We start from the raw sequence: 12,500 nt of genomic DNA, 5'->3' as shown, positions 1-12,500 counted from the left end.
TCATTCTGTGTTGACATCATTTTGATAAAGTGATGAAATATAGTCGATCATGAGTCCGTATACGGATTAACGTTCAATCTGTGTGAATGTGAATTATATATATTCGCTCTATTCCTACTCTTTAAATTGAGTCTGGTAGCAATGGAACTAAAAAATCTTCCTGTAAAACATCAACACAACCAGTGACATCATCATCAACATCATCAGCACCCAGTGTGTGTGTGTGTGTGTGTGTGTGTGTGTGTGTGTGTGTGTGTGTGTTCCTTATAAAAATAAAATGAAAACCAAAAGCTTTTAGGAGCAAAAGTGTAAATATTTTAGAGGAGCTAACACACCATAACAACACAGAGGACAGCATCATAGCACACACACACACACACACATACACCCTAACAAGACCTTTTTCTGTCTGTTGGATGTTTTTTTTTAAAGTACCAGGCCTGCTCGTGGTACAGTCTCTAAATGTACTATGGGAGGTAGAGCCTTCCGTTATCAGGCCTGCTCGTGGTACAGTCTCTAAATGTACTATGGGAGGTAGAGCCTTCAGTTATCAGGCCTGCTCGTGGTACAGTCTCTAAATGTACTATGGGAGGTAGAGCTTTCAGTTATCAGGCCTGCTCGTGGTACCTACAGTCTCTAAATGTACTATGGGAGGAAGAGCCTTCAGTTATCAGACCTGCTCGTGGTACCTACAGTCTCTAAATGTACTATGGGAGGTAGAGCCTTCAGTCATCAGGCCTGCTCGTGGTACCCATGGTCTCTAAATGTACTATGGGAGGTAGAGCCTACAGTCTCTAAATGTACTATAGGAGGTAGAGCCTTCAGTTATCAGGCCTGCTCCTGGTAAAGTCTCTAAATGTACTATGGGAGGTAGAGCCTACAGTCTCTAAATGTACTATGGGAGGTAGAGCCTTCAGTTATCAGGCCTGCTCGTGGTACAGTCTCTAAATGTACTATGGGAGGTAGAGCCTTCAGTTATCAGGCCTGCTCGTGGTACAGTCTCTAAATGTACTATGGGAGGTAGAGCTTTCAGTTATCAGGCCTGCTCGTGGTACCTACAGTCTCTAAATGTACTATGGGAGGAAGAGCCTTCAGTTATCAGACCTGCTCGTGGTACCTACAGTCTCTAAATGTACTATGGGAGGTAGAGCCTTCAGTCATCAGGCCTGCTCGTGGTACCCACGGTCTCTAAATGTACTATGGGAGGTAGAGCCTACAGTCTCTAAATGTACTATAGGAGGTAGAGCCTTCAGTTATCAGGCCTGCTCCTGGTAAAGTCTCTAAATGTACTATGGGAGGTAGAGCCTACAGTCTCTAAATGTACTATAGGAGGTAGAGCCTTCAGTTATCAGGCCTGCTCGTGGTAAAGTCTCTAAATGTACTATGGGAGGTAGAGCCTTCAGTTATCAGGCCTGCTCGTGGTACCCACGGTCTCTAAATGTACTATGGGAGGTGGAGCCTTCAGTTATCAGGCCTGCTCGTGGTACCCACGGTCTCTAAATGTACTATGGGAGGTGGAGCCTTCAGTTATCAGGCCAGCTCGTGGTAACCACGGTCTCTACATGTACTATGGGAGGTGGAGCCTTCAGTTATCAGGCCTGCTCGTGGTACCCACGGTCTCTAAATGTACTATGGGAGTTGGAGCCTTCAGTTATGAGGCCTGCTCGTGGTAAAGTCTCTAAATGTACTATGGGAGGTAGAGCCGTCAGTTATCAGGCCTGCTCGTGATACTTACAGTCTCTAAATGTACTATGGGAGGTAGAACCTTCAGTTATCAGACCTGCTCGTTGTAAAGTCTCTAAATGTACTATGGGAGGTAGAACCTTCAGTTATCAGGCCTGCTTGTGGTACCCACGGTCTCTAAATGTACTATGGGAGGTGGAGCCTTCAGTTATCAGGCCTGCTCGTGGTACCCACGGTCTCTAAATGTACTATGGGAGGTGGAGCCTTCAGTTATCAGGCCAGCTCGTGGTACTTACAGTCTCTAAATGTACTATAGGAGGTAGAGCCTTCAGTTATCAGGCCTGCTTGTGGTACAGTCTCTAAATGTACTATAGGAGGTAGAGCCTTCAGTTATCAGGCCTGCTCGTTGTACCCACAGTCTCTAAATGTACTATGGGAGGTAGAGCCTTCAGTTATCAGGCCTGCTCATGGTAAAGTCTCTAAATGTACTATGGGAGGTAGAGCCTACAGTCTCTAAATGTATTATAGGAGGTAGAGCCTTCAGTTATCAGGACTGCTCGTGGTAAAGTCTCTAAATGTACTATGGGAGGTGGAGCCTTCAGTTATCAGGCCTGCTCGTGGTACCCACGGGCTCTAAATGTACAATGGGAGGTAGAGCCTTCAGTTATCAGGCCTGCTCGTGGTACCCACGGTCTCTAAATGTACAATGGGAGGTAGAGCCTTTAGTTATCAGGCCTGCTCGTGGTACCCACGGTCTCTAAATGTACTATGGGATGTAGAGCCTTCAGTTATCAGGCCTGCTCATGGTACCTACAGTCTCTAAATGTACTATGGGAGGTAGAGCCTTCAGTTATCAGTCCTGCTCCTGGTACTTACAGTCTCTAAATGTACTATGGGAGGTAGAGCCTTCAGTTATCAGGCCTGCTCGTGGTACTTACAGTCTCTAAATGTACTATGGGAGGTAGAGTCTTCAGTTATCAGGCCTGCTCGTGGTACTTACAGTCTATAAATGTACTATGGGAGGTAGAGTCTTCAGTTATCAGGCCTGCTTGTGGTACTTACAGTCTATAAATGTACTATGGGAGGTAGAGTCTTCAGTTATCAGGCCTGCTTGTGGTACTTACAGTCTCTAAATGTACTATGATAGGTAGAGTCTTCAGTTATCAGGCCTGCTCGTGGTAAAGTCTCTAAATGTACCATGGGAGGTAGAGCCTTCAGTTATCAGACCTGCTCCTGGTACCTACGGTCTCTAAATGTACTATGAGAGGTAGAGCCTTCAGTTATCAGGCCTGCTCATGGTAAATTCTCTAAATGTACTATGGGAGGTAGAGCCTTCAGTTATCAGGCCTGCTCCTGGTACCTACGGTCTCTAAATGTACTATGGGAGGTAGAGCCTTCAGTTATCAGTCCTGCTCCTGGTACCTACGGTCTCTGAATGTACTATGGGAGGTAGAGCCTTCGGTTATCAGGCCTGCTCATGGTACGTACAGTCTCTAAATGTACTATGGGAGGTAGAGTCTTCAGTTATCAGGCCTGCTCGTGGTACTTACAGTCTCTAAATGTACTATGGGAGGTAGAGTCTTCAGTTATCAGGCCTGCTCGTGGTACTTACAGTCTCTAAATGTACTATGGGAGGTAGAGTCTTCAGTTATCAGGCCTGCTCGTGGTACTTACAGTCTCTAAATGTACTATGGGAGGTAGAGTCTTCAGTTATCAGGCCTGCTTGTGGTACTTACAGTCTCTAAATGTACTATGGGAGGTAGAGTCTTCAGTTATCAGGCCTGCTTGTGGTACTTACAGTCTCTAAATGTACTATGGGAGGTAGAGTCTTCAGTTATCAGACCTAGTCTTGGTACCCACGGTCTCTAAATGTACTATGAGAGGTAGAGTCTTCAGTTATCAGGCCTGCTCGTGGTAAAGTCTCTAAATGTACTATGGGAGGTAGAGCCTTCAGTTATCAGACCTGCTCCTGGTACCTACGGTCTCTAAATGTACTATGCGAGGTAGAACCTACAGTCTCTAAATGTACTATGGGAGGTAGAGTCTTCAGTTATCAGACCTAGTCTTGGTACCCACGGTCTCTAAATGTACTATGAGAGGTAGAGTCTTCAGTTATCAGGCCTGCTCGTGGTAAAGTCTCTAAATGTATTATGGAAGGTAGAGCCTTCAGTTATCAGGCCTGCTCCTGGTACCTACGGTCTCTAAATGTACTATTGGAGGTAGAGCCTTCAGTTATCAGTCCTGCTCCTGGTACCTACGGTCTCTGAATGTACTATGCGAGGTAGAGCCTACAGTCTCTAAATGTACTATGGGAGGTAGAGCCTTCAGTTATCAGGCCTGCTCCTGGTACCTACGGTCTCTAAATGTACTATGCGAGGTAGAGCCTACAGTCTCTAAATGTACTATGGGAGGTAGAGCCTTCAGTTATCAGGCCTGCTCCTGGTACCTACGGTCTCTAAATGTACTATGCGAGGTAGAGCCTACAGTCTCTAAATGTACTATGGGAGGTAGAGCCTTCAGTTATCAGGCCTGCTCCTGGTACCTACGGTCTCTAAATGTACTATTGGAGGTAGAGCCTTCAGTTATCAGTCCTGCTCCTGGTACCTACGGTCTCTGAATGTACTATGGGAGGTACAGCCTTTGGTTATCAGGCCTGCTCATGGTACCAATATACAATACAATAACTAACAGCTAGTGTCAATTTACAGCAGTGACATCTAGTGGTGACATCTTTAACTACTACATGAGGTCATTTAACAGTCGTCTATGATTGATAAACCGTCCTCTGTGTACCTGATGGATCAATGAGGGAGGTTTCACTAATCAATCAATGACAGTCTGAACATTGTCACGCCTTCAATCAGCTGCAAACAATCAGAGCAGCTGAATATTGTGTCTGATGGGGCGAGTGTGAGTGTTCCCTCTGAGAACAGACAGGAAACTCTCTGGGGAGGAGGACACAGCAGGGGGAGGGAAGTCCCAGCTGTTCCATCCATTAAAGGACTATTTAACAGTTTGATCTGTTTACATTTCAGTGAAGGGGGAGGAGGAGCATTAAGAGGAGTAGGGGGAGGAGAATGAAGAGGAAGATGAAGAGGAGGAGGAGGATGAAGAGGAGGAGTTAGGATGAAGAGGAGTAGGGGGAGGAGGATGAAGAGGAAGATGAAGAGGAGGAGGAGGATGAAGAGGAGGAGGAGGAGGATGAAGAGGAGTAGGGGGAGGAAGAGGAAGAGGAGGAGGAGGAGGGGGATGAAGAGGAGGAGGGGGAGGAGGAGGAAGAGGAAGAGGAGCAGAAAGTGGAGGAGTGACTGAATTTAGTTTTGGGATCAAAGTAAGGAAAATGTTAAAAAAAACATTTGAATATCAATAAAATTATTTATTTCATGATGCAGACTGACTGTGGAGCCCACAAAGGTCAAAGGTTAAAAACTCGTTTTTTATAAGAAGCAAACTTTAAACTAAACCAACCTGCAGAAGGTGGTACCTGCACCGCTTTCACAACACCTTCTACCTGAGCGCCATGGGGGGCCTGCAGTCTGCCGGGGACGTGGCATCCAGCATTGCAGGGATTTCAGTGTGTGTCCGTGGATCGTACCAGGTGTGCTGGCAGCCAGCGGGGCAGCCGGGAGCTTTTCCCCATGTTTCAATCCTCCCACACGATCAGTAAAAAGTCTGACCCTTGGTGAATGTAACTTTAACCAAAACATGAATCCACATGTAGCCAGAAGAGAGGATTCAAACATCTCACATGTAATAAATATATCATGTTTATTAAGAGAGTTCAAGGACCAATCACACTCTTTCATAGAAAGCTGAACTTTGACTTTTAGATTCAAGTTTTTGAGTTTTTATTTCCACAGAAAAACATTGAAGAGGAAAGAGAGCACAGCACCCTCTACAGGACACACTGACAACACACACTCTGAGCAGATTCTCTGGTTCTACTTCCTGTAAACATGAACTCCAGATAAATACAAATATAAACAATCAGTAAATAAACATCAGGACAAAGATTGTCTCTCACTCATCATATCAAGTCCTTTATTATCTATAAGATATATTATAAGATCTATAAATATATATCTATGTTCACAGTGAGTGAGGTCAACAACACGCTCATTATTTATATTGAATCAGCTTCCATGTTCTGATTGGTTTACATTTTTATTTTAACATAAAAAAACTGAAACTAAACTTTTTCTGTTTTTACTCCAGTTGAAAATGTATTTTACACACACAGGTCCTCCTCTCCTTCCTCCTCTTCCATTAGTGTTTTATTCGTGCGCGCGTGTAGTAACAGTAACATTGAGAAGGCTAATGACGGCCTCTAGTGGACACGAGAGGAACTGCAGCTTGGCACTCTACTGGTCCGGTCTAAACCTACCTGCTCAGGTGGACAGATGGTAGTTCAGGTGAACCCTGCTCGTGGTCTTGCAGGCTCAAAGGACGATGAAGGACGTCTCTGATCCTGCAGAGAAACCACTTCAGAGTCCCTCGTCTTTCTTTTCAGATGTTTTAATGAAAACCTGCAGTTTGTTTTACAGCACAAAGAGTCACTCACACACACACACACACACACACACACACACACTTTATTGTTTCCCCACAGACGGGACGATGGAGGGAAAGTAACAGGCGGGGTTAGAGACACGGGGACACTACCACCTCGCTTCTTCAAAACAAAACAACACCCTGAAAGAGAAACTCTATTTACAGTATTAAAAACCAGAGAGAGCCGACCTCAGCAGGTCTGACAGGCGGGATGCTTTACACTCCTCAAAACAACGGGGAGGAACACGCCGTCACCCACGAGAGAGAGGGAGGCCGCCGTCACCCACGAGAGAGAGGGAGGCCGCCGTCACCCACGAGAGAGAGGGAGGCCGCCGTCACCCACGAGAGAGAGGGAGGCCGCCGTCACCCACGAGAGAGAGGGAGGCCGCCGTCACCCACGCTGAGCAGTGACACTTGGCAGGCGTGTTCTGCTTCTGGCTCCGCCTCCATTAAACCCACGCTACACCTCCTACAAATCCCACAATCCACTGTGCACCTGTCAGGATGCGTTCAGGTGCTCTGTGACTTACAGAGTGGCCTGTGATTGGTCAGTAATTATTTTAAATGTCAGAACTTGAACGCGTTTTGAACAGAGGCACCTGAACGCAGCGTTTTGAACAGAGGCACCTGAACGCAGCGCAAGTTTGGTCTACATGAAGGGAAACTATTCCCTTAAGAGGAGCTGCAGGTTCAGTTGGAGGTTGAGGTATATTTCAGGGGGGCGGAGCCTGAGTAGTTACACGACAGCGGTCTGAACATGGCGAGGGGACGGGCTGTTTGAGGACACGGCGCTCGCTTTCACATCAAACTACAAAACAGCTGTTCATGGACAAAACAATAATACAAAAAAACACATCAGACTAAACTTTGCTCCCACCTGCCCCCCTAATCTTCCCTGGGAAACCCCCTACAATAAATCAAACACACATGGGGAATATCATCATCATGTCTACAGCAGGTGTGACGGGCAGAGTGATCACTACTCATCCTGATCAGCAGCTAAAGGGTCAAAGATGGCGGGGAATCCTGAAACTCGTCCCTGATTGGTCCTGTTAGAGTCCAGACGCAGACGGAGGTGTGTCCTGGCTCAGAGTCATGTGATGAAGATGTATCAGGTTCTTTGAGATCCAGTTCAGACCACAAGATCCAAAACCTCGGCGCTAAACTGAACGAACGTTAAAAAGAGATTAACCATCGCAGCGCTGATGGCGTCCTGGATCGTCTGGTTGTTACGCTCTCCGGCCACCAGATCGCAGCTGCTAACTGCCATTAAATAACCTCAGAAGACGAAAGCGGTGGCGGTAACAAGGACGGAGGCGCTGAGACATCTGAAAGCGACCTTTGACCTTTCAGCAGGTTATTGAATGTGTTTGGGTTAAAGGGGCGGGATCCACCGCTCAGACTCTAAATGGCGTCACCAGACGGTCGCCGCCCAGCGTGTGAGAATTTTGACTGGCGGGGCGGGTGTGAAGCTGTCAATCAAAGGATTCACTTCCTGTTCAGAAGGTTTTGGAGTTTGGTTCTAGGTGGACTCTGGTCGTCTGATTTGATGACATCACATGTAAGGATGTAACAACCAGCAGTGGGCGCCATCTGCCTCAGTAACTGAATAAGGGAGGCGTTCAGACATGGCGTGCAGAGTGAATAAAACAGCGTTCACTTATAAGAGACGCACGAACGCCACGGATAAAACAACATCACGGCGCCGCTCGCACTTCTTTAAAAATGATAAAACGGTGTTTCTAAAATCAGATGAGCGCGTGGTTACATCCCACATCCACTGTAACCATGGTAACGTTCACGCGCAGCATCACATGGACCAATCAGAATTTGGGTTTTAAGTTCAGTATCTGAGGCTGGAGTCTTGTGGTCTGAGCTGGACTGGACTCTCCATCGGGAACTTTCCAGATCTTCAGGACAAACGGCGTTTCGTCTCAAGAGTGGGCGTCGGCCTGAAGCAGAAAAATTCACACCTGATTTATTCGTCTGAGCGGTCCGGCGGAGGATGTTGGCGTGAGTCCAGGATCAGAGTCCAGGATGGGGAGAGGAGGCGGGGTCATAGTTTGATCCTGGTTTTAAAGGGAGGCGTGTCCTGATAAATCTAAAGAAGTGAAAACTGATCACACTGTTCCTGTTGCTGCGCCCTGACTGGTCGACTTGTTTGTTTGTTGTCTGGCGGAGGTCGGATCCGGAGGAGGACGGAGATGGACAGAAACAGGACAGGACGACACACAGACGACCATCGCCGGACGGCTAGTCGTCGTCATCGTCGTCGTCGTCATCATCCTCGCCTTCGTCGTCCACGTCTCTCTTCCTCTTTTGTCCCTGAACGCCCGCTTTATCCTCTGCACACACAGAGAGAGAGAGAGAATGGACCAATCAGCTGAGACCAACAGGGACTCTGCAGACAGAAAACACATCCCATGATGCATCACTCACCTTCCTCCTCCTCCTCTGCATAGTCGTCTTCATCCTCATCGTCATCCTGAGAGCGAGCAGCAACAAGAAAAGAAGTTTAGATTCTACAAGATTATAGAGCTCTACGGGGTCACACTAAAGAGCTCTACTGGGTCACACTAAAGAGCTCTACGGGGTCACACACTAAAGAGCTCTACGGGGTCACACACTAAAGAGCTCTACGGGGTCACACACTAAAGAGCTCTACGGGGTCACACTAAAGAGCTCTACGGGGTCACACTAAAGAGCTCTACGGGGTCACACACTAGAGGGTTAGGGTTAAAGAGCTCTACGGGGTCACACACTAAAGAGCTCTACGGGGTCACACACTAGAGGGTTAGGGTTAAAGAGCTCTACGGGGTCACACACTAAAGAGCTCTACGGGGTCACACTAAAGAGCTCTACGGGGTCACACTAAAGAGCTCTACGGGGTCACACACTAAAGAGCTCTACGGGGTCACACTAAAGAGCTCTACGGGGTCACACACTAGAGGGTTAGGGTTAAAGAGCTCTACGGGGTCACACACTAGAGGGTTAGGGTTAAAGAGCTCTACGGGGTCACACACTAAAGAGCACTACAGGGTCACACACTAAAGAGCTCTACGGGGTCACACACTAGAGGGTTAGGGTTAAAGAGCTCTAAGGAGAAGGTGGTTTATGATTGGACGACAGTAATAAGTTTTTTTAATGACATCATGTCATGACATCACAGTGACCAGGCTGACCTCCATCGGGCCGATTCTGACGAGTGTTGTTTTGATTTACATGTTTCTGAAATATTTTATAATCGAAGCTCTTTAAACTAAACTGTGTCCTCCATCTTTCACTGGTATCACAGGGCGCAGAATAACGTGGACATTGTTGATTGTTACCATGAAATCATTTCATCGGTGATCTTAATATTTCACATCATATTTAGAAGAATAATGATTTTAAAGATGTTTCAAACATTTAAGTGAGGGAAATAAATCTGTTGTTTGAAACACTTATCCTCAGAGGCGACCATTTTGGTGCTGAACCTGGTCAGGAACACGGTCACAGCTGATGACACACCTGAGGTCGATCCTTTAAACCAGCTCAGGTCAGACCAGGCAGAGAACAGGACTTCATGATAAACTCTGAGATCAGATCTGGGCTCCAAAGAGCGGAAGGCTGTTATAGATACGACGTGATTCTGTTTCTAATTATGGATCAATAAAAACACAGTCTGCATGTTCTCCTAAATAACCCGACACTGGGCGTCCAGGACTTCTCTTACGGTTGCCACAGTATCCAAACCGGTCTCATTATTGTTGGGTCAGAATCAAAGTTCTGGGATGGTGGCAGCCTGTTCTTATGAACCCTGACATGATGCGTTATAATAATCATTTTTAACTTCCTGAAATATTTGAGGTGAGCTCTGAGCGCCTGATCTGCTCATAGTCGTTAAACTGTTTCCTGTTCTCTGCCTGCCTGAGCACAGGTACATGATGGGAAGGTGAAGCTGGTTTCTGGATCGACCTGCAGGCCGAAGCCTGATTTGCCCACCTGGTTAGCACGGTTCACCTGAAAGCTCAGCCCCACCTCTCCTCCCTCTGAGCCGTCCTCATCCTCCTCTTCGTCGTCGTCATCGTCGTAGTCTCCAGTCGGCCCCGCCCCGTCCTCGCCGTCCTCGTCTGTGAACACAGAGAGTGGGGTTCAGACAACAGACGGGATCAAACATAATGTAGTCTCAGTGACGTCACCTGTTGCTTACCTAAGAGGCGTTTGATCAATCTAGAAAAAGAGACAAACACACACACTTCTGACAAACACATATAACACACCCACCTGTCAGTCAAATCATAAAGACATGAACCAATCAGAGCAGCTCTGTGTTTTACACTGTGAACACACACAGCCCCAAGTGGACACTTAAGGAACTGCAGGTGGGTGCTTGGTTCAGATTGGCCAGGAGGGGGCACACCTGAGCTAGCTCTGTGCTCACCTTCATCGTCTGCCTCAGAGTCGGGCGCCTCGTTGTCCTCCTGGTCGAATCCGTCCAGGTAGGTGACCTGAGGCAGCAGCTCGAACACGCTCTCCCTGTAGTCCTCCAGAGACGTGATCTCACAGTTAAACAGGTCCAGACTCTGCAGGCTCTTCAGGTTTTGCTGCAGCAGGACAGAGTGTGTTAGCATGTTAGCAGGCTCATACTGTTGATCAATGATTAAAGTCACGTGTTTCTATTGGCTGATGACTCTTTACAGCTCTGTGTGTGTGTGTGTGTGTGTGTGTGTGTGTTCACCAGAGCCTCCACGTTGCTCAGCTCTTTGATCTTGTTCCCGCTCAGGTTGAGGTAGGTCAGGTTTGGACATTTTTCTGACAGTGTCTCCAGAGAAGCTGACAGGTTGTTGTCGCTCAGCTCCAACTGAGAACACAAACACAGAACAATTAACAATCATTGTTCAAACTGTGCGCGCGCGCGTGTGTGTGTGTGTGTGTGTGTGTGTGTGTGTTACCTTGTGTAGTTTGGGCAGTGAGGGCAGTTTAGCCAGCGAGCTCAGACCCACGTTGACCATACTGAGGAACTCAAGCTCTGTGAACGCGTCTGTCAGACCCTCCACCTCGCCGTCTGCAGAGCGACTGTTGTCCAGCACCAGCTCTGCAATCTGACACACGCACACACACACACACACACACACACGCACACACACACAGTGTTAAAGTCGACCTTGACCTACATGGGTCTTCAGCTGCTGTTCTCCTGGCGTCCACTAGAGGCTGCTGCTGTTCACTCTGAAGGTTTCTTTCTAACCGTCATCACTTTAAATCTCAAACTGGTGTCTGCACAAACCACCAGGACAATATCCAGTTTTGGATGTTTAAACATTATTTTAACAGTCTGCTAAGCGTTTGTTAGGCCTGGGCGATATGACGAATCATTTAATCACCATATAAAACGTCACATCAGTCGATATCGATAATTATCCTGAGTGAAAGTTGAAGAACGTAGATGGTTAAGATTGAATTATTCTTTATTTTCAGATGATGATAAACTATAATTAAACATTTAATAATCATAAACTCAGAGCTGAAAACACTGATATGAGGGTCCTCATTACAGACTGTCAGGGTCCTCATTACAGACTGTCAGGGTCCTCATTACAGACTGTCAGGGTCCTCATTACAGACTGTCAGGGTCCTCATTACAGACTGTCAGGGTCCTCATTACAGACTGTCAGGGTCCTCATTACAGACTGTCAGGGTCTGTTAGGGTCAAACGCTTTACAGTTGGTGGTCAAACGCTTTACAGTCTGTGGTCAAACGCTTTACAGTCTGTGGTCAAACGCTTTACAGTCTGTGGTCAAACGCTTTACAGTCGGTGGTCAAACACTTTACAGTCGGTGGTCAAACGCTTTACAGTCGGTGGTCAAACACTTTACAGTCTGTGGTCAAACACTTTACAGTCGGTGGTCAAACGCTTTACAGTCGGTGGTCAAACGCTTTACAGTCGGTGGTCAAACACTTTACAGTCTGTGGTCAAACACTTTACAGTCGGTGGTCAAACGCTTTACAGTCGGTGGTCATGTGTGAACATGTTGTATTAGCAGCATGGTAACAAAGACATTAACTGTCAGACTCTGTTGCTTAATCCACCACTCTGAATCCGTCTGTTTCGATTAAGTCTTCCCTCCTGAGACCCCCCGCCCCCCGCCCCGGACAGGGACAGTCTCCCACTGTGAGGATCCTGTGGGGCAGCCGGTCTTAAGGGTTCTAGACATGTTGAGGCGCACATAATGTGTGTAAAGAATATAGGGGTTAGGGTTCAGATGACCGCTCGTGGATGACTT

General features: G+C 47.1%; 2 protein-coding genes across 4 annotated transcripts in view; both read right to left on the bottom strand.

Annotated features, from left to right (window-relative positions):
* The window catches only part of mllt11 (MLLT11 transcription factor 7 cofactor), a 163,128-nt gene that overhangs the window by 132,685 nt on the left and 17,943 nt on the right, over positions 1-12,500 (bottom strand). The window lies entirely within an intron of this gene.
* The window catches only part of anp32e (acidic (leucine-rich) nuclear phosphoprotein 32 family, member E), an 11,028-nt gene continuing 4,278 nt past the window's right edge, over positions 5,751-12,500 (bottom strand). Inside the window, exons 2-7 of one of the 3 annotated variants that reach the window (XM_061059726.1) lie at positions 11,169-11,318; positions 10,955-11,077; positions 10,658-10,820; positions 10,237-10,346; positions 8,674-8,719; positions 5,751-8,579 (exon numbers count right to left, since the gene is read on the bottom strand). In XM_061059726.1, the coding sequence (XP_060915709.1) occupies positions 8,488-8,579; positions 8,674-8,719; positions 10,237-10,346; positions 10,658-10,820; positions 10,955-11,077; positions 11,169-11,318 (684 nt within the window). In that variant the 3' untranslated portion in view covers positions 5,751-8,487. Of the gene's footprint in view, positions 8,580-8,673; positions 8,720-10,218; positions 10,347-10,657; positions 10,821-10,954; positions 11,078-11,168; positions 11,319-12,500 lie in introns of all 3 variants that reach the window. The other 2 variants (XM_061059727.1, XM_061059725.1) reach the window with 2 other exon arrangements.

This window comes from Labrus mixtus, chromosome 16 (genome assembly GCF_963584025.1).
Source record: "Labrus mixtus chromosome 16, fLabMix1.1, whole genome shotgun sequence".
Taxonomy (NCBI): domain Eukaryota; kingdom Metazoa; phylum Chordata; class Actinopteri; order Labriformes; family Labridae; genus Labrus; species Labrus mixtus.
This window is presented reverse-complemented; position numbering and strand designations above follow the sequence as displayed.